This window comes from Linepithema humile, chromosome 3 (assembly GCF_040581485.1).
Source record: "Linepithema humile isolate Giens D197 chromosome 3, Lhum_UNIL_v1.0, whole genome shotgun sequence".
Classification (NCBI taxonomy): domain Eukaryota; kingdom Metazoa; phylum Arthropoda; class Insecta; order Hymenoptera; family Formicidae; genus Linepithema; species Linepithema humile.
In genome coordinates, this window is record NC_090130.1 from 14280053 (window position 1) to 14296156 (window position 16104).

Sequence of the window (16104 nt, forward strand, 5' to 3'; positions counted from 1 at the left end):
TAATGCTTTAAAACGTACAGTGGTGTTTGAGTGGTACGGTCGTTTTTACAATAGTAGAAAATCGGTAGAAGACGATAAACACTATGGTCGTCCAGTGAGGACTTCTGTTTCCGGTGCGATAGAGTGCGACACGTGGCGTGGAGAGAAATTTTTGGAGTGACGTGGGAAGCGAGAGGAGAGTGAAAGGAGGAGTGAGAGCGAGTGGAGGAGAGAGTGGAGGTGAGAGAGAGTGGGTGTGAGTGGGGGGAGCGCAGGGTGTGAAAGAGAGAAAGGGAAAGGGCAAGGGAAAAGAAGTTATATAGATAGGCATAGAACATAGGATATAGAGACGGACACGATCGGGATTAGGAGAAAGAGCGAGGAGCACATAGAAGATAGAAGGTAATAGGTGAGGGTGATAGGTGGCGACATAGCGGGATGGAAAGGAAATTGGAATTGGAAATGGAAGAGAGATTAAGAGAAGCGAGAGGGGGGAGAGTTAGACGCGGAAGTTATGGGTGTATAGAGGAGATGTGGAAGAGGAAGAGGGAAGAGGCATGGGAAAAGGGGGAAGAGGAGGAGAAAGGCATATTTAGTAAAAGTAAGAAGATAACGAGGTCACCGGGGAAAGAAGAGGGAAAGAAAGAAGGAGAGCAGAAGGGGATAGAGAAGGGAGAGGAGGAGATGAGGAAATGGAAAAGGGAGATGGAGGGGGTAATGAAGGAGGTGATGAGGATGGGGTTGGAGGAGTGGAAGGAAGAAATGAGACAGATGAAGGAAGAAGTGAAGGAGGGAATATTAGACATAAGGAAGGAAATGAAGGAGATTAGAGATAAGGAGGAGGGGTGGAGGGAGGAGAGGGAGGAAATGAAAAGGCATATAAAGGGATTGGAAAGGAGAATAGAAGAGATAGAGAGAGACGGAGAGAATGAGAGGGAAGGAGGAAGGAAAGAAGGGAAGGGAGAAGGAGGAAAAATAGAAATAAGAATAAAAGAGATAGAAAGGAGGATGGAAAGGAAAGAGAGGGAAGAGAGGAGAAGGAATTTGGTAATAAAAGGAATAGAGGTAAGGGAAGGGAAAAGGAAAGAAGCGGTAGAAGAATTAATGAAGGTTATAGAAGCGAAGGTAAAGATAGAAGAGATATGGAGGATAGCGGAGGATAGAGAAAAAGGAAGAGAGATAGTGGGGATAAGGCTGGAGAATGATGAGAAAAGGAAGGAGATATGGGAGAGAAAGAAAATGCTTAAGGGTAGAAAGGAAAGAATAGTAGAGGACTGGACATGGAAAGAAAGGAGGATGAGATGGAAATTGGAGGAGATAGCCAGGGAAGAGGAAAGGAAAGGGAAAAGTGTATGGATAGGATATGGGAGAGTAAGAATAAATGGGCAATGGTGGAAGTGGGATGAGGAGGAGGAGGTGCTAAGAGACGGGAAAGGGTGCACAAAAGTAGGGGGGCAGGGGGAAGGGAGATTGGGGAGGGAGGGAAGCATGGGATAGAAGAGAGAAGGGAAAGGGACGGAAAGGTGAGGCGAGAGGACGGGAGGGAAAGGGAGTGGAGAATAGCCTTCTGGAATGTGGCAGGGGTGGGAAATAAGGATAAAGAATTCTGGGAGGGACTAAAAAAATGGGAGGTAATAGTACTGATAGAAACATGGATGGACAAAAAAGGGTGGGAAAGGGTGAAAGAAAAGTTACCAAGAGGATACGAGTGGGGAGTACAAATGGCGGAAAGAAAAAATAAAAAAGGAAGGGCGATGGGAGGGATGGTAATGGGGATAAGAAAAGAGATGTTGGACAAAGGGAGGAAAATAGTAACGGAGAGAGAAGGGATAATAGTGGGAAGGATAAACAAAGGAAAACATAAATGGAGGGTGGTGGGGGTATACGTTAATGGGAATATGGAGGAGATGTTACAGAGCATGGAACAGTGGGTAGGGAAGAAGGAGGTAGAAGTGAGTACAATAATTGGGGGGGACTTTAATGCGAGAACAGGGGAGGAGGGAGGAGGTATAGAGATAGGGAAAGAGGGAGAGGAAGGAGGAGGGAAGGGGGAGGGAAGGAGAAGGAAATCGAAGGATAGGAAGATGAATAGGGAGGGGAAGGTGATGGTGGAGTTCTTGGAGGAAAGAGGATGGGGAATACTGAATGGATGCATAGAGGGTGAGGAGGAGGGGGAGTACACGTTCACAGGAGGAAAAGGGAATACGGTAATAGACTACGTAATAGCAGATGAGGATACGAGGGGGAAGATAAAAAGGCTAAGGATAGGAGACAACATAGAGTCAGACCACCAGCCAGTGGAGGTATGGGTTAAGGGAGAGGGACAAAGACAAAAAAGGAAGAGGAACGAGAGTAGGGAAAAAGGAAAAATATGGAGAGGAGTATGGAATGAGGAGGGGTGTAAAAAGTTCAAACAAAGGATGGAAGGGTTAAAATCGGGGGAAGAAGAAATGAGGGTAGAATGGGAAGGGATGGAGAGGAAGATGAAAGAGGCGATAAAGGAAGTGGAGCGGGACGTGGGGAAAGAGGAGGGGAAGAGGAGGGGATGGTGGGACAGAGAATGTGAGGAAAAGAAGAAGGAGGCAAGAAGGGAGTTAAGAGGATGGAGAAGAAAAGGAGGAGAAGGGAAAGAGTATAAAGAGAAGAAGAAGGAATATAAGGAAACGTGTGAAAGGAAAAAGAAAGAGGAAAATGAAAGATGGGAAAAAAGAGCAAGGGAAGTAAAAAGGGAGAATGAGGTATGGGAAATAATAAATAGAGAAAGGAAAAGAAGAACTAGGATAAATGATGGGATAGGAATGGAGGAGTGGAAAGAGTACTTTATGAGGCTACTGGGAGGGACAGAAGGAAAAGTAGTAAAGGGGGGAGAAAGGAAGAAAGAAGGGGAGGGAGAGGAGGAAGAAGAGATCAGCAGAAAGGAAATAAAGGAGGCGATAAAAAAACTAAGAAATGGGAAGGCAATGGGAGTGGACGGGATACCAGGAGAAGCATGGAAATATGGAGGGGAAGAAGTGGAAGAGTGGGTCTGGAGCTGGTGTAACAGGGTATGGAGGGGGGAGGGATGGCCGGAGAGATGGAAGGAGGGAGTAGTGGTGCCGATCAGAAAGAAAGGAGAGGGAGAGAAAGTGGAAGATTACAGAGGGGTGACATTAATGAGTTCATGTTACAAGATATATACAATAACGTTGGCAGAGAGGCTAAGGAGGGAAGTGGAAGAAAAGGGAATAGTACCACAGAGTCAGACAGGTTTCAGAGAAGGGATGGGGACATTAGACAATATATATGTTTTAAATTATTTAGTGAACAGACAGCTGGGAAAAAAGAAAGGAAAAATGACGGCGCTGTTTATAGATTTAAAGGCAGCATTCGACTCGGTGGATAGGGGAATATTAGTGGGGGCAATGAGAGAGAGAGGGGTAAGGGAAGGGTTGGTGGAAAGAGTGGAGGAGGTGTTGAAGGAGACGAAAAGTAAAGTAAGGGTAGGAGGGGAGGAGGGGGGGAACTTTTGGACGGCGAGAGGAGTGAGGCAGGGGTGCCCATTGAGCCCACTAATCTTTAATGTAATGTTAGCAGATATAGAGGAGGAAATGGGGAAAGTGAAATGGGGAGGAGTAAAGTTAAGAGGGCGCAAGATATACTCCTTAGCATATGCAGACGACATGGTTTTGATAGCAGAGGAGGAGGAGGAGATGAAGGGCATGATGGAAAGGTTAGAAAGATATTTGGACAGGAAGAATTTAGAGCTGAACACCGAAAAGACGAAGATCATGAGGTTTAGAAAGGGGGAGGGAGATGGAGGAAAAAGGTATGGAGATGGAAAGGGAAGATAATTGAGGAGGTGAAGGAGTTTAGATATCTGGGATACATAATACAGAGAAACGGAGGGCAGGGGGCACAGATCAGGGAGAGGGTGAGAAAAGCGACAACGGTGATGGGGCAGGTATGGGGGATAGGGAAAAGAAGATTCGGGAAGGATTGGGGGAGAAGGTTATGGTTATTTGATAAATTGGTATGGACGGTGATGGGGTATGGGGTAGAGATATGGGGGTGGAAGGAGAGAGAGGAAATGGAAAGGGCAGAGGAGAGATATTTAAGATGGGTACTGGGAGTAGAGGCAAGGACGCCAGGATACTTGGTGAGAGAGGAACTACAAAGGGAGAAACTAAGGGGAAGAGCGGGAAGGAGGGCGTGGGGGTTTGAAAAAAGATTAGATGAGGGGAGGGGAAGTGAGATAGCGAGGGAATGTAGGGAGGAGATGAAAGAGAGATTCAAAGAGGGAAGAGTGAGATCGGAATGGGAGGAAGAAAGGAGGAAGTTCTTAGAGGAAAGGGAGATATCAATTGAGGAGGTGGAGAAGAAGAAAGAGAAGGGAGAGGCGAGGTATGAGGAATTAGAGAGGAGGGACAAGGAGAAACAGAGAAAGGAAAGAAGGGAAAAGATAAGTGAATCGAGGTTTAGTAGATGGTACAAGGAAGTAAAAGGGGAAGGGATACCGGATTATCTAAAAAAAGGATGGGGTGAAAGCAGATGGAAGAGAGTGGCAAGATTCAGGTTGGGGAATGAAGTAAGGGAGGGAAGGTACTGGGAGGAGGAGGAAAAAAGGAGATGCAGATTATGTGGAGGAGAGAGGGAAACATGGGAACACGTATGGGAGGAGTGTAGAGAGTGGAAGGAAGGAGGAGGAAGCTGGCAGGAGGCGGTAGGCTGGGTATTAGGAGAGGAGGGAGAAGGGGAACGGTGGATGAAAAAGATAGAGAGAGAAAGAAAGGGGAAGGAGGAAAGGGAAGGAAATATGGAGGAGGAAGAGAGAATGTGTGAAGGAGAGAGAGATGCATGAAAGAAAAAAGGAAAGAGAGAGAGAGGAAAAAGGAAAGAGAGAGAGAAAAAGGGAGAGAGAGAGAGAGAGAGAGAGAAAGAGAGAGAGAGAGAGTGAGAGAGTGAGAGAGAGAAAGAGAGAGAGAGAGAGGGAGGGAGAAGGGGCGAAGTAGTTGGACATAAAAGATGTACAAAGCAATGGAAACGGAAGTCCCAGAGGCGAGATGTGTGTGTGTATAGGTAGGGGAGGAGGAGGGTGGGCACATATGGCTCACGCTCCTGCTCCAAAAGGCGGTTAGGTTAAGATAGGATTAAGGATAGACTAAGTATAGACTAAGTATAGATGTAAGGAAATGTATGGTGAGAAGAAAAGCTTGTAACCCTAAGGGGAACAATAAATTATTCATTCATTCATTCATTCACTATGGTCGTCCAGTGTCGACTCGCACGGAATCGACTGATAAATCGCACCACTAGTATTGTCGTAAAAATATCAGTCCGGGTATTTATGGACCGCACTGTATATAGTAGACTGCAATAGTATTCGTCAATACTTAACCTCCCTTAATACTTAAGTATTGACGAATACTAGTCTCTAATACTTATAATAATATTCATCAATATTGACTGTCAATACTCAGTATTCATCAATACTTAACTCACTCAATATTTTAGTATTGACCAATACTGACTCTTAATACTCAGTATTACAACCTACCTGAATACTAAGTATTACAATCTCAATACTAAGTATTGAGCCTCGATACTTATTTTCCGTGAGGGTAATATATCCAGATAGACATTTGTTGGCATTTTGCGTACATAATTACAGCATTTTTAATATTAAAATTGTAGAATATTTACACAAAGGAGCTTCTGCATTGAATATTAATTTTGTTGATACGTTATTGTAGTCATAATTAAATGCTGTCAAAATGACAACATATTAACATATGTATTAACATGTATTAAATAAATTGATAAATTTTTAATAAATTGAAAGTATTATGCCATACAACCCATTTAATAGTTTGTCTAGAAATATAACAATAATAGCAGCATTTAATTGCAATTGAAATTGATCATTATCGTATGCTGTTACTATTATATTATATTATTATACACGAATTGAATTTTTCTATTTAATGTTCAATCTATCTGGGTATATCAATCTGTAATATATGAAACGATATATGTATAGGTATACATGGGCATAGCCAGAATTTTATTTAGGGGGGGGGGGGGCAAAAATTTATATATATAATATATCTTGAGACAAATGTTATTATTATTTTAAATAGATTTATTAGATTTATCTTAAAAAAAAAAATACTTATTAGAATATTTATACTAAAGCCAGATCTTCGATAAATCTTCTCAGTACTTCTTCTTAGTTTCTTCCTTTTTTCAAGCACTATTTTTCTGTGTACACTTAACATGCATAGACCATTGAAGCGGTTCTCTGACATTGTTGACCGCAACTAAGTTTTCACCCTTCTGTATCCAATGTACTGAAGGATCTTTTAATAGTACTTGTTGTGCACAGTTGGGCTAAAGAAATGTGCAAAGCATGTTTCGTTGCTGGGAAGAAAGTCTCTTTTACCACTTCTGGTAGTTCTAATTCCTTTAGTTCTTCTTTTTTAATTTTTTTATCCCTCCAGAGGCTGTACTACAGTTCAGCTTTATTGAGAAAATTGTTTAAATTGTAATAATCGGAACAACTTTGTGCGGTTTTCCTAAAATCTTTTAATGTCATGCCCAACATAATACAAGGGTGCAGTAATAATAGTGAGAAAGTCGGTAAGTTCTCATCGGAAAATCACTGCTCCAGTGAAGTTATTAAAGCATCTAAGTAAGGGATAAATAGCGACCTTTTCCAGAATTCGGCAGAAGTTGATACTTAAGGATTTGAACGGTGCTGTTATCGCCCTACGATCTTTGGCAGTTGTAAATCTACTCCAATGTTCTGAGCAGTTATGTTAGCGGCAGCTAGAAGATCTTGGCTTACGGCGTCCACAGTTTTGCGGTGATTTTTCACGATAGCTAGTATTCTTTTTATATGATTCGTACATTGTAACATGTCTATACTTTTTGACTGTAAAGCATTTATCACAGGTTCCAGCAGCGTGGAATACTTTGCTATGAGACCGACACAGATAATGAATTCAGACTTTGTCGCAGCACAATGCAGCTGAAAAGCAACTTTTCTGGTGATAGTGTTGCCATCCTTTGATAGTCTTTCTAGTCCTTGAACGATGCTCACAAAATGTTCTTTGAATATGGCGATACTTTTGTATTTCTGAGACCAACGTGTCTCACAAAAAGGTAAGATGTTTAGGGCATATTTCGTGGAACAGATTCACGAAAGAAATTAATTATGTCCTTCACTGTTGAAATCGCGTTTCGTATTTCTGGGATACAATTCACATCGTTCACTACTAGGTTCAGTTTCTGGCTAGCACAGTGAAAGAAAATAGGGCTTTTTTATACTTCTCCCGCAAAATTTTTTGAACGTTACCGTCCTTCCCTGCCATAGTTGGACACCCATCGTAACCCTGTCCGACATACTTGTCTGCATTAAGATCTTTGTTTTGCAGAAAGTTGTCTATTGCAGTAGCTATAGTTTTAGTGTCCATGGCAGCCAATTCCACAAACTCGAGAAATTTCTCACGAACAACCATTTTTTCTTCGTCAAAAAATCGAATATTAATTGACTTCTTTCCTGATATATTACTGGTCTCATCAGCCACTATGCTATAGGCATAAGCCTTTTTTACGTCGCTAATGACTCATTATTTTATCTTTTATAACTCCCACAAATAACAATTAGTTCATTTTGAATTTGCAAAGACATATAGATGGCATTTTTTTCAATATGTTGCTTTAAATTTTGATCACCAGCTTCAATTCTCAATTAAATTAAGTCTTCGAAAACATCTTGATGTTGTTCTTTACCCCTCAAAGACAAGTCATGTGTACTACAAAACATTATAGTCGAAATGATTGATGTCATGATTTTTCTATTCTCTTCTACTTTTTTCTTATGCGCAGAAATCATCATGACATCTACAGGTATACCCTCCATGAAGCTTTTTGCTTTTGTGACTGCTGTTTTGTGACACTGAGTTGAGACATGATCTTTGCAGAATTCATGTCTTTGTAACGAGTAAAAGGCTTGATGATGAATGAACCCAAAACGCCTTATAGTTGGTGGAAACAGCACACAGTACAAGCACAGTGCGCCTTTAGTCGTTTTGAATATGCAAGCCAAGGGGCATAGGTCTGCAGCCAACTGCTTAAATTTTCGTTTGAAATGAGTGGCATCTTCAGTAAAGTTGTAGCTTTTTGGAAGTGTCCAGCAGCGTTTAAAAATTTCCATTTTTTGGAATGCTGTCATAAGGGAAGATCGTCCGACCCATTTGCCTAGGTCATTATCACAACAGTTCTCAAGTTCAAATTCATCACATGATAATAATAATGATGAAGGCCCAACTTGAGGTTCAGAAGAGGTGATAAGTGTGGCTTCCTTTTCGTCCTTAATCCCACTTTCATCACTGTTTTTTTCTCGACGTTTCTGGGTCACTAAAATTACGAATTATAAGTACATTTTATATATATAGGCTATATATTATTTCAAGTTTAATTTATAGGTGCATACTTTGTCAGAAAATAGACTGTGACTTTATTAAATACATTATATTAAATACATGACATTAATCGACGCAATTAGTATCAGAAATTGTGAAAGTATAGGACACGTTTCACTCAAATGGTTTCAGGCACAAAACATAATAGATAAAAAAATATATAATTAAAGATGATATCTGTAATATCGAAGATGCCATGAAAAACTTACCTTAAAAAAATCTTCTAATATCTATTTTCAAGTTTAGACCTAATACATTCAACCACAAGGGCAGAGCTTCATAGATACAGCTACAGTAACCACATGCAAGTGGAATAACTAGACGACTAACTGACGAAGTGTAGTGGATTATAAGCATACATCAAGGTTAGATCAAGGTTATAAGCGCTACCACATCACTTCGTGAATGTTCGAAAAATGTCACCATCGTGGCATTTCATTTTCAGTGACACGTGTCTCTGAAATATTATAAAGATCCTTCATTCGGGAAACTTTCGGGCTTTCCGTGCGCGCATCTGGAATATTCTACATCCTTCCTATGTGACTAAATTATCTCAAAATCATTGCAGGCAATTACATGTGGTGGTCAATTGCTAATTAATTAAACTTTTATTATTATTATTATTATTTTAATATATACATTAATTTTCAGCATTGTTAAAACTTTATCATCGGTTTTAATTGCAGAACATGTACTTTAGCTTTATTTGTAAAATCTAGATTGTAATGCATCAGGTACATTTCTTACATTTATAACTTTCATAATTATTTCTTCTCTGCGACGGGGGGCAGCGGGGGCGCTCTCTCTCTCTCTCTCTCTCTCTCTCTCTCTCTCTCTCTCTCTCTCTCTCTCTCTCTCTCTCTCTCTCTCTCTCTCTCTCTCTCTCTCTCTCTCTCTCTCTCTCTCTCTCTCTCTCTCTCTCTCTCTCTCTCTCTCTCTCTCTCTCTCTCTCTCTCTCTCTCTCTCTCTCTCTCTCTCTCTCTCTCTCTCTCTCTCTCTCTCTCTCCCTCTCTCTCTCTCTCTCTCTCTCTCTCTCTCTCTCTCTCTCTCTCTCTCTCTCTCTCTCTCTCTCTCTCTCTCTCTCTCTCTCTCTCCCCCCCCCCCCCCCTCTTTCTCTCTCTCTCCCCCCCCTCTCTCTCTCCTCTCTCTCTCTCTCCTCTCTCTCTCTCTCCTCTCTCTCTCTCTCCTCTCTCTCGCTCGCTCGCTCGCTCTCTCTCTCGCTCTCTCGCTCTCGCTCTCTCTCTTTCTCTCTCTCTCTATATATATATTTATATCTAGATGGGTAAAAAAACTAATTTTTCAAAAATATGTTTAGTTGAAAGTACTATTTTTGGAGGATATTCTCTGAAATTTTTGTTCAACAATTCCCAAAAATAATGAGTTACAGTTTATCGAAACTAGCTAGAAATAAACAACGGCATATACGTTGATCAATGAACGTGTTTTTCTCGAGACAAAATTTTCAAAATCGGTACCAGGAATATTTTAGATTAATAAATCGATTTAGCTGAAATGTTGCAGTTATTCTAAAAATAATTATTTAGTACTTGTCATAAGTAGTATAACTAAGCGGATTTTAACCCAGAAGTAATGAGGGGAGTGCGAGAAATGAGGGGTAGAGGGGTATCAAATTACACAAGTTTTTGAGTAGGGGCAAGAAGGGGGGGGGAGGTATCAGGTTTCACGTTCGTAGTTACAAAAAGCGTATAGGTAGCAGGTGTAGGGAATTTTTATTATGTTAACATTTTTTCAAAGATATCAAAGTAAAGATATTACAGTACATTTTTGCAAAAATATTTTCGGCGCCATTTTGCGCCGTTGTCGGATTATAGATTATGTAAATTTTAACAGCTACTTTAACATTTAAAGCGCCATTTTATGCCGTTGCCAGATTTATGGATTACGTCATCGTTATTTTTAATTAATTAGTGTCGTGAGTAAAAAGCCTTTAGTAAAAATAATAGGCAGGTATATAAAGTTTGCAAAAAAATATGAATTATCACAGTCGTTCGGAATGGAGACGAAACGTGATCTTGCCGATCATGCAGCAAACATCAAAACTTTGGAGAACTGGATAAACTCATGTCAGCATTGCTATAGTGTGTGTGTTAATCCAATGTGGAAACAAATGGAAAATGAGATGAGAATAAATAAAATTAAAAAAAGAATTTTGAATGGTTCCCCCATAAATGTCAAAAGACTGATATGTAAGATCTATAGTGCGGATATACTTTTAACAAATATGGAGATAGAATATATTTAATATATAAAAGCTATGCGAGTTGTTTTTGCATCTAGCATCTATGCAAGATATATGGAACAGATGCATTTAAAAACCGGGGATCGGTATTTATGCGCACATATTGACCAACATCAACTGTAACTTTTGAGAGACAGGGAAATCGGGACATGGAACACCTTTGTACAAAATCATGCTAGGATGTCCAGATTAGAAGATTACGAGATTAGGCATTCAGAATACACTCGGACATCTTGGAAAGAAATGTTTGATTATTTTTGCGGTAAGAAAATATAAAAGTAATATCTATAAATCTCATTTTTTAATCTATGCAATTCCTTTTTATTTGTTACAAATGCTGCTGGTCAGAGTAAACAAAAGAAAAAATAATTTTAATATATTGTAACTTTTTTATATAATATATTTATAAATGTAAACTTATATCGAATTATAAATATGTTAGTAATTTAAATTTTGTATATTTAATTACCTTTCTTATCCCTAGCGATAACTTAATTTATCTTTTTATACTCTGTCCAGAGAGTAGTTTCGGATCGAACGAAAACTCATCCGTTTGGTGCAGGTTACTCCACACGGAATGCATAGAAAGCCCCTCTACAGGACTGTACTGCTCGAACAGCTTGTTAATACCGACGCTCACCCCACTTTGCTCGCTATGCGCAGACCGAAACTACTTTCTCGCTGGACAGAGTATAGTTATGATGATGAGTTTGCAATTATTAATTTGTTATTGTAATTGCTTAAACTAAAGTGTATCGTGTAATATGGTGGAGTGTTATTCCTCAGGAAGATGGATTAAATTTAAGGAATCATAACCAGTAAATACGTGATTAGGAAGATCCACCAGTGGAGAAGGTTCTATGTATTCTACTAGTAGCGTCGGATAGAACAGAAATATTATCGAAGTCGGGATCATCGTCAGAGAATTCATTTAGTAGTTCGTCAGTGAAGGGGTAGGAATTGGCTGGTGTCGGTGGTCGAAACTCTTGAATCTCCGACAATTCGTCAAATATTTCTAGAATGGATGAAATCGTTTCCGTCAGGGAAGTTGGCCTTTATTCAGCGATGGGCTGAGGTTGAGGAGGTTTCTAAGGAATAATCAGTGGATCTGTTTGTGTGTATGAAGAATGTGTAACTGGACACGATCGGTCGTGTATAGTTCCGCTTGGTAGATCTGGCGGACACTTAGTGCGTATTTGGCGTACAGAGAGAGGAGAACAGTGAGTGTAATGTAGTGGAACAAGAACTGCTCCCTTTGAGCTCGATTCCGTCGGTTTTTGACGATGGCCCATGCGGATCGTTCAGTTCTCACTAATAATGAGACTGTTTTGAGTGATTAAAAAACGAAGAAAAAAAAATTGAAAAGACCGAAAATAAAGTGGATGACAACCGAGAAGAGGAAAAAGGGGGGAAAAATATAAAAACTGAATTAACTTGCTTACTAGCTGGAAATTCGATCTACAGGAAATGGGGCCATGAAAAGATCGCTCTTCTTGTGACTGGAAGTGATGCACTCGTTCGCGACTAACAAAAATTTCCTTTTTTTTTGAGCTTTCAAGGTCCATCTTTTTATATCAACATCATGAATTATAAGTCCTGCTTAAATAGCTACAATAAATTTATCGTGAGTAACTTTGGAAATATGGGATAATTTTTCAAAACGATTTCCACCTAACTGTAACTGTTCTTCCTATCGTCTCAATTGACGTTCAGATGATATTCTTTTAAATTGGTGTTGTACTGACTTGAAAGAACGATGTTTACTGTTGGTATTTCTATTAGACCTCTAATTCCACCAGTATTCAACAGCTCGCCTTTTGTAAGAAACATCAAAATTCGTCATCACGGCATTGCTGACTGTGAGAATTAAAATTATCTTCACTCCATGTCTCATCTTCTTCAATTATTTCAAAAGTATGCAATTTATGGGGTTCTTCATAATCAAGCGATGTTTCTTCTGTCACTCCCAGTCCGTTGAATTGATAAATATTATCAAATAATAACTTTTGAATATTTTCTTTTAGTTCTATCTCGGCTTTATTTATCGGCGATTCCATAAAATACATAGTAGTTATTGATGCTAGTAAAAGTCTAGCAACATTAAGTGGATTGATAATCATTTTAATTGACAATTGTTTTCGCAAAAATGAAACTTATGAAAAAAAGTTTGGAGACACGATTTCAGCAAGTTCTTTTCACAGAGTGTGAACGTTAGCCTTTTGTACGCATTTATATCTTCCATTCACACCTGTTCTTCTTAACTTAAGATTAAATAATAAAATCTTTTCGTTTGAGATCACGTCTCTCAAGCGTGATGTTTTCAAATTAATATTATTTTTACGTCCTGGATGAGGAAAGCCATTGGAGGAACGCAACAGCTGGTTTAAAATCACTAGTCAGGTTTCTATGGGCCTGACCTAATGATCTGAACGGTTTGTATATGTTCTAAAAATCGGGTCAATGACTGCAAGGTTGCTCTTACTCCGATATTCGGATACCGTTCAGTGGTTCCCTTTTTGGTCTGAGATAGAGATCTCAATGACTAGGGCGGAACCAGTGCAAGCCACGAAAGGAAAATGATTCAGGAGAAATCTGTCAAAGAAAATTTAAAGCGAAAGGTTTTTTGATTAAGAAAAAATCATATTTAATGAAACTAAAATGGTTAATTCGAGATATATTAATGAAAACTAAATTATATAATAATACAATAAGTTTTAATAATAATACTAACAAGGGACCATCTTACTTTGTCCAAGTTGAAATAAAAAGCGACTATTACCAATGGATTAGATATATTTCGAAACGAAATTGTGCTGAATATTAATTCCCACCGTGCACCAGGATCCGAGTAATCGGATTCCACAGAAGCTGTAACTGTAACTTTCAAGCCTCATAACTCGAAAAGTACTTAAGGAAAATTACTTAATTTATAGTGTTTTGGAAAGCTCTCGAGGTAAGCTACAGGAATATGCAATAAAAAATGGGGGCCCCTAGTAAAAAATTTTAAGATGATCTTTACGTGATCTTGATAACGTTATTCAAAATCATATTAATATTGCTATGTAATGCGTCACTTAAAACCCTACAACTTTTGTATGGAAAAGTGTTAAGTCTCGATATATGCGGAGGAAAGAAGGTTCGCGAGATCTAAGAAGCCTTGCTCGTAATCAATATCGTTTATTCGTTAACACTGAGTATACAATGTAAAATCCGCGTGATCAAAACGGAAGCCATTCTCGAATTGCCTCTTGCGCCCCTGGCGTCAGTCACGCGCGAGCCCTGGGGGCATGTTTGCTGGAGGCGCACTCTACATGCCTCAATAAAAAGTTTTTTTGAAAATGCATATTTTTTGAAATATTAAGTGATATATTAATTTTTTTAAATATTATAATAATTCAATATTTTTTGTGCACTCTATATGTGATCATAGATATATGAGGGAATTTTCTACAGTTTTTCTCGGGAACTGTTTTTTTCTACATTAATTGATTTCTCTTATTATTTTGTGTCTCATTAGTAGTTATACTATGATGATTCTAACCCAGGGGCAATGAGGGGGGTGCGGGTGAAGAGGGGAAGAGGGGTATCGGATAACAGTGGAGGGGGTAATAACGTCATCATTTTTGGAGGAGAGGGGGTAAATGTGGAGTGGTAGGGGTATCAGATTACAATAATTTCCGGAAGATAAGGATTGTTAATACAAATCGCGAAATAAGGATTCCCGGAAAAGATAAGGATTGTTTATTGGAAAGAGAACTGTTTACATCCTATGGTTTTTTTTTTCTACACATCAAAGTAGAGCGCCATGTTGTCGGAATCATTATGTTTATAGTATGCAGGTTTGTGCAGATTTACGGATTGCGTCATCGCTGTATTTTAGAACAAAGAGGCAGCATTTGAGCGCCGTTTCTTAGAGGGTGTGATAATGATTGTTAATACAAATTGTAGGCATCGCCATGTTGCTAGATGCGTCATCGTGTTTGGAGGAGAGGAGGTAATTTTGGAATGGTGGGGGGTATCAGATCACAATAATTCCCGGAAGAGATAAGATAAGGATTGTTAATGCAAATATGAGCCATCGATAGTTTTAATCAATGTCGTGTGCAACAAGCGGGTATATAAGGTCCATCATGACCAAGTCGAGGTAACAGTCGAAATGTTCATCGCGCTATTGGACGAACGTGACATTCTGAGCTTGTCCGCGGAGCAATTAAAAATCGTGCCGAAAGTGATTCTTATAAAAAACTTTGCTCGGTTTGTGGATTACGTGTGGGATAGGCTACCGGATCATTTAAGAGCGGATCCGGAAGTGCAAGGTTATCGTCGGTGCTCGTTGCACTACAACCAGTCGTGGCAGCGTGACCACATCGACGGGCCCCCACCGTACAGGAAAGATTGCACTTTGTGCAAACTGAAATAGGTAAAGTACACATTTTTAAAATATCTTTAATACACATTTTTCGAATGTGTAATAACTAATTGGATATTTTTATTTTAATAATTTTTATTTATTACAGAGATGGAAGACAGTCTCGCCTTACGAGAGGAAAATCTGAGTACTCTCACAGATTGGTTAACAACATGTCGGGGATGTAGAAGGAAGTATAAAAGCAGTGAGGAAATAATTGAAAAGTATACAACATTTCCTGCATTCATTAAACCATATATTCCGGATACTATATTTCGCCATCAATTTATCGAATGGACGAGTGAAATTGACGACAGTGTACTAGAAGACTCCGAGGAGGAATTTTCGGTGTTTTTGAGAGAATCTATCCTACCGATATTGATGCAAAAGTTGTGCTTGTTATGTGCTCAGGATAGTCTAAAATCAACGATGTCTTCAAGCTACTATAACTATATACATTATACGATACCGAAGCGGTATAGATCCGCGATACTTGAAAAAATTAGAAAAATGCATCCGGAGAAGGTGCCGACAGCGATACATTCGCACAAAGTACACACACCTCCTCAACATCAAACATCGATCGTACACATTTTGCAGAACCGGGAGAACGGAGTATGCAACACCTCGGTGCAAGAAAAGAATGAACAATGTTTTTGTAGAACCGGGATAACGGGGTATACAACACTGAACCATGTATGCGGAATTAATTATTTTTAATAAATATTATTTATCAATAAAATAATTTGAATTATTATTCCTGTGCCTCATCTTATTCACCGACCTAGCCTACTGCGAGATAAGCGCGTGTCATGTTACACTACATGATAGAAGGAAACGAGCGAACCAGTGACTATCATTTTTTTTTTCTTTTAATTGTGGCGAATAATATAGAGTGAATTATTTAAGTTATGCATTTATTCTAAACACCAATAATATACTTATGTTTTCTTCTTAATACAAATTATCCGCGGTAAAAATATAAATTTAATAGG

The 16104-nt window shown here is 39.2% G+C and overlaps 2 protein-coding genes across 2 annotated transcripts; both read left to right on the plus strand.

The window, feature by feature from the left end:
- The first annotated feature begins 510 nt into the window (after positions 1–510).
- Positions 511–1476, plus strand: LOC105667570 (uncharacterized protein PF3D7_1120000-like). Its single transcript, XM_067352355.1, has one exon. The coding sequence runs from the start codon at positions 511–513 to the stop codon at positions 1474–1476; it is 966 nt and encodes a 321-aa protein (XP_067208456.1).
- A 587-nt stretch (positions 1477–2063) lies between these two features.
- LOC136998968 (uncharacterized) lies at positions 2064–15121 on the plus strand. Its single transcript, XM_067352356.1, has 4 exons — positions 2064–3447; positions 3553–3784; positions 14650–14695; positions 14813–15121. Exons 1-4 carry the CDS (start codon positions 2064–2066, stop codon positions 15119–15121), a joined length of 1971 nt encoding a protein of 656 aa, XP_067208457.1.
- The last annotated feature ends 983 nt before the right edge of the window (positions 15122–16104 follow it).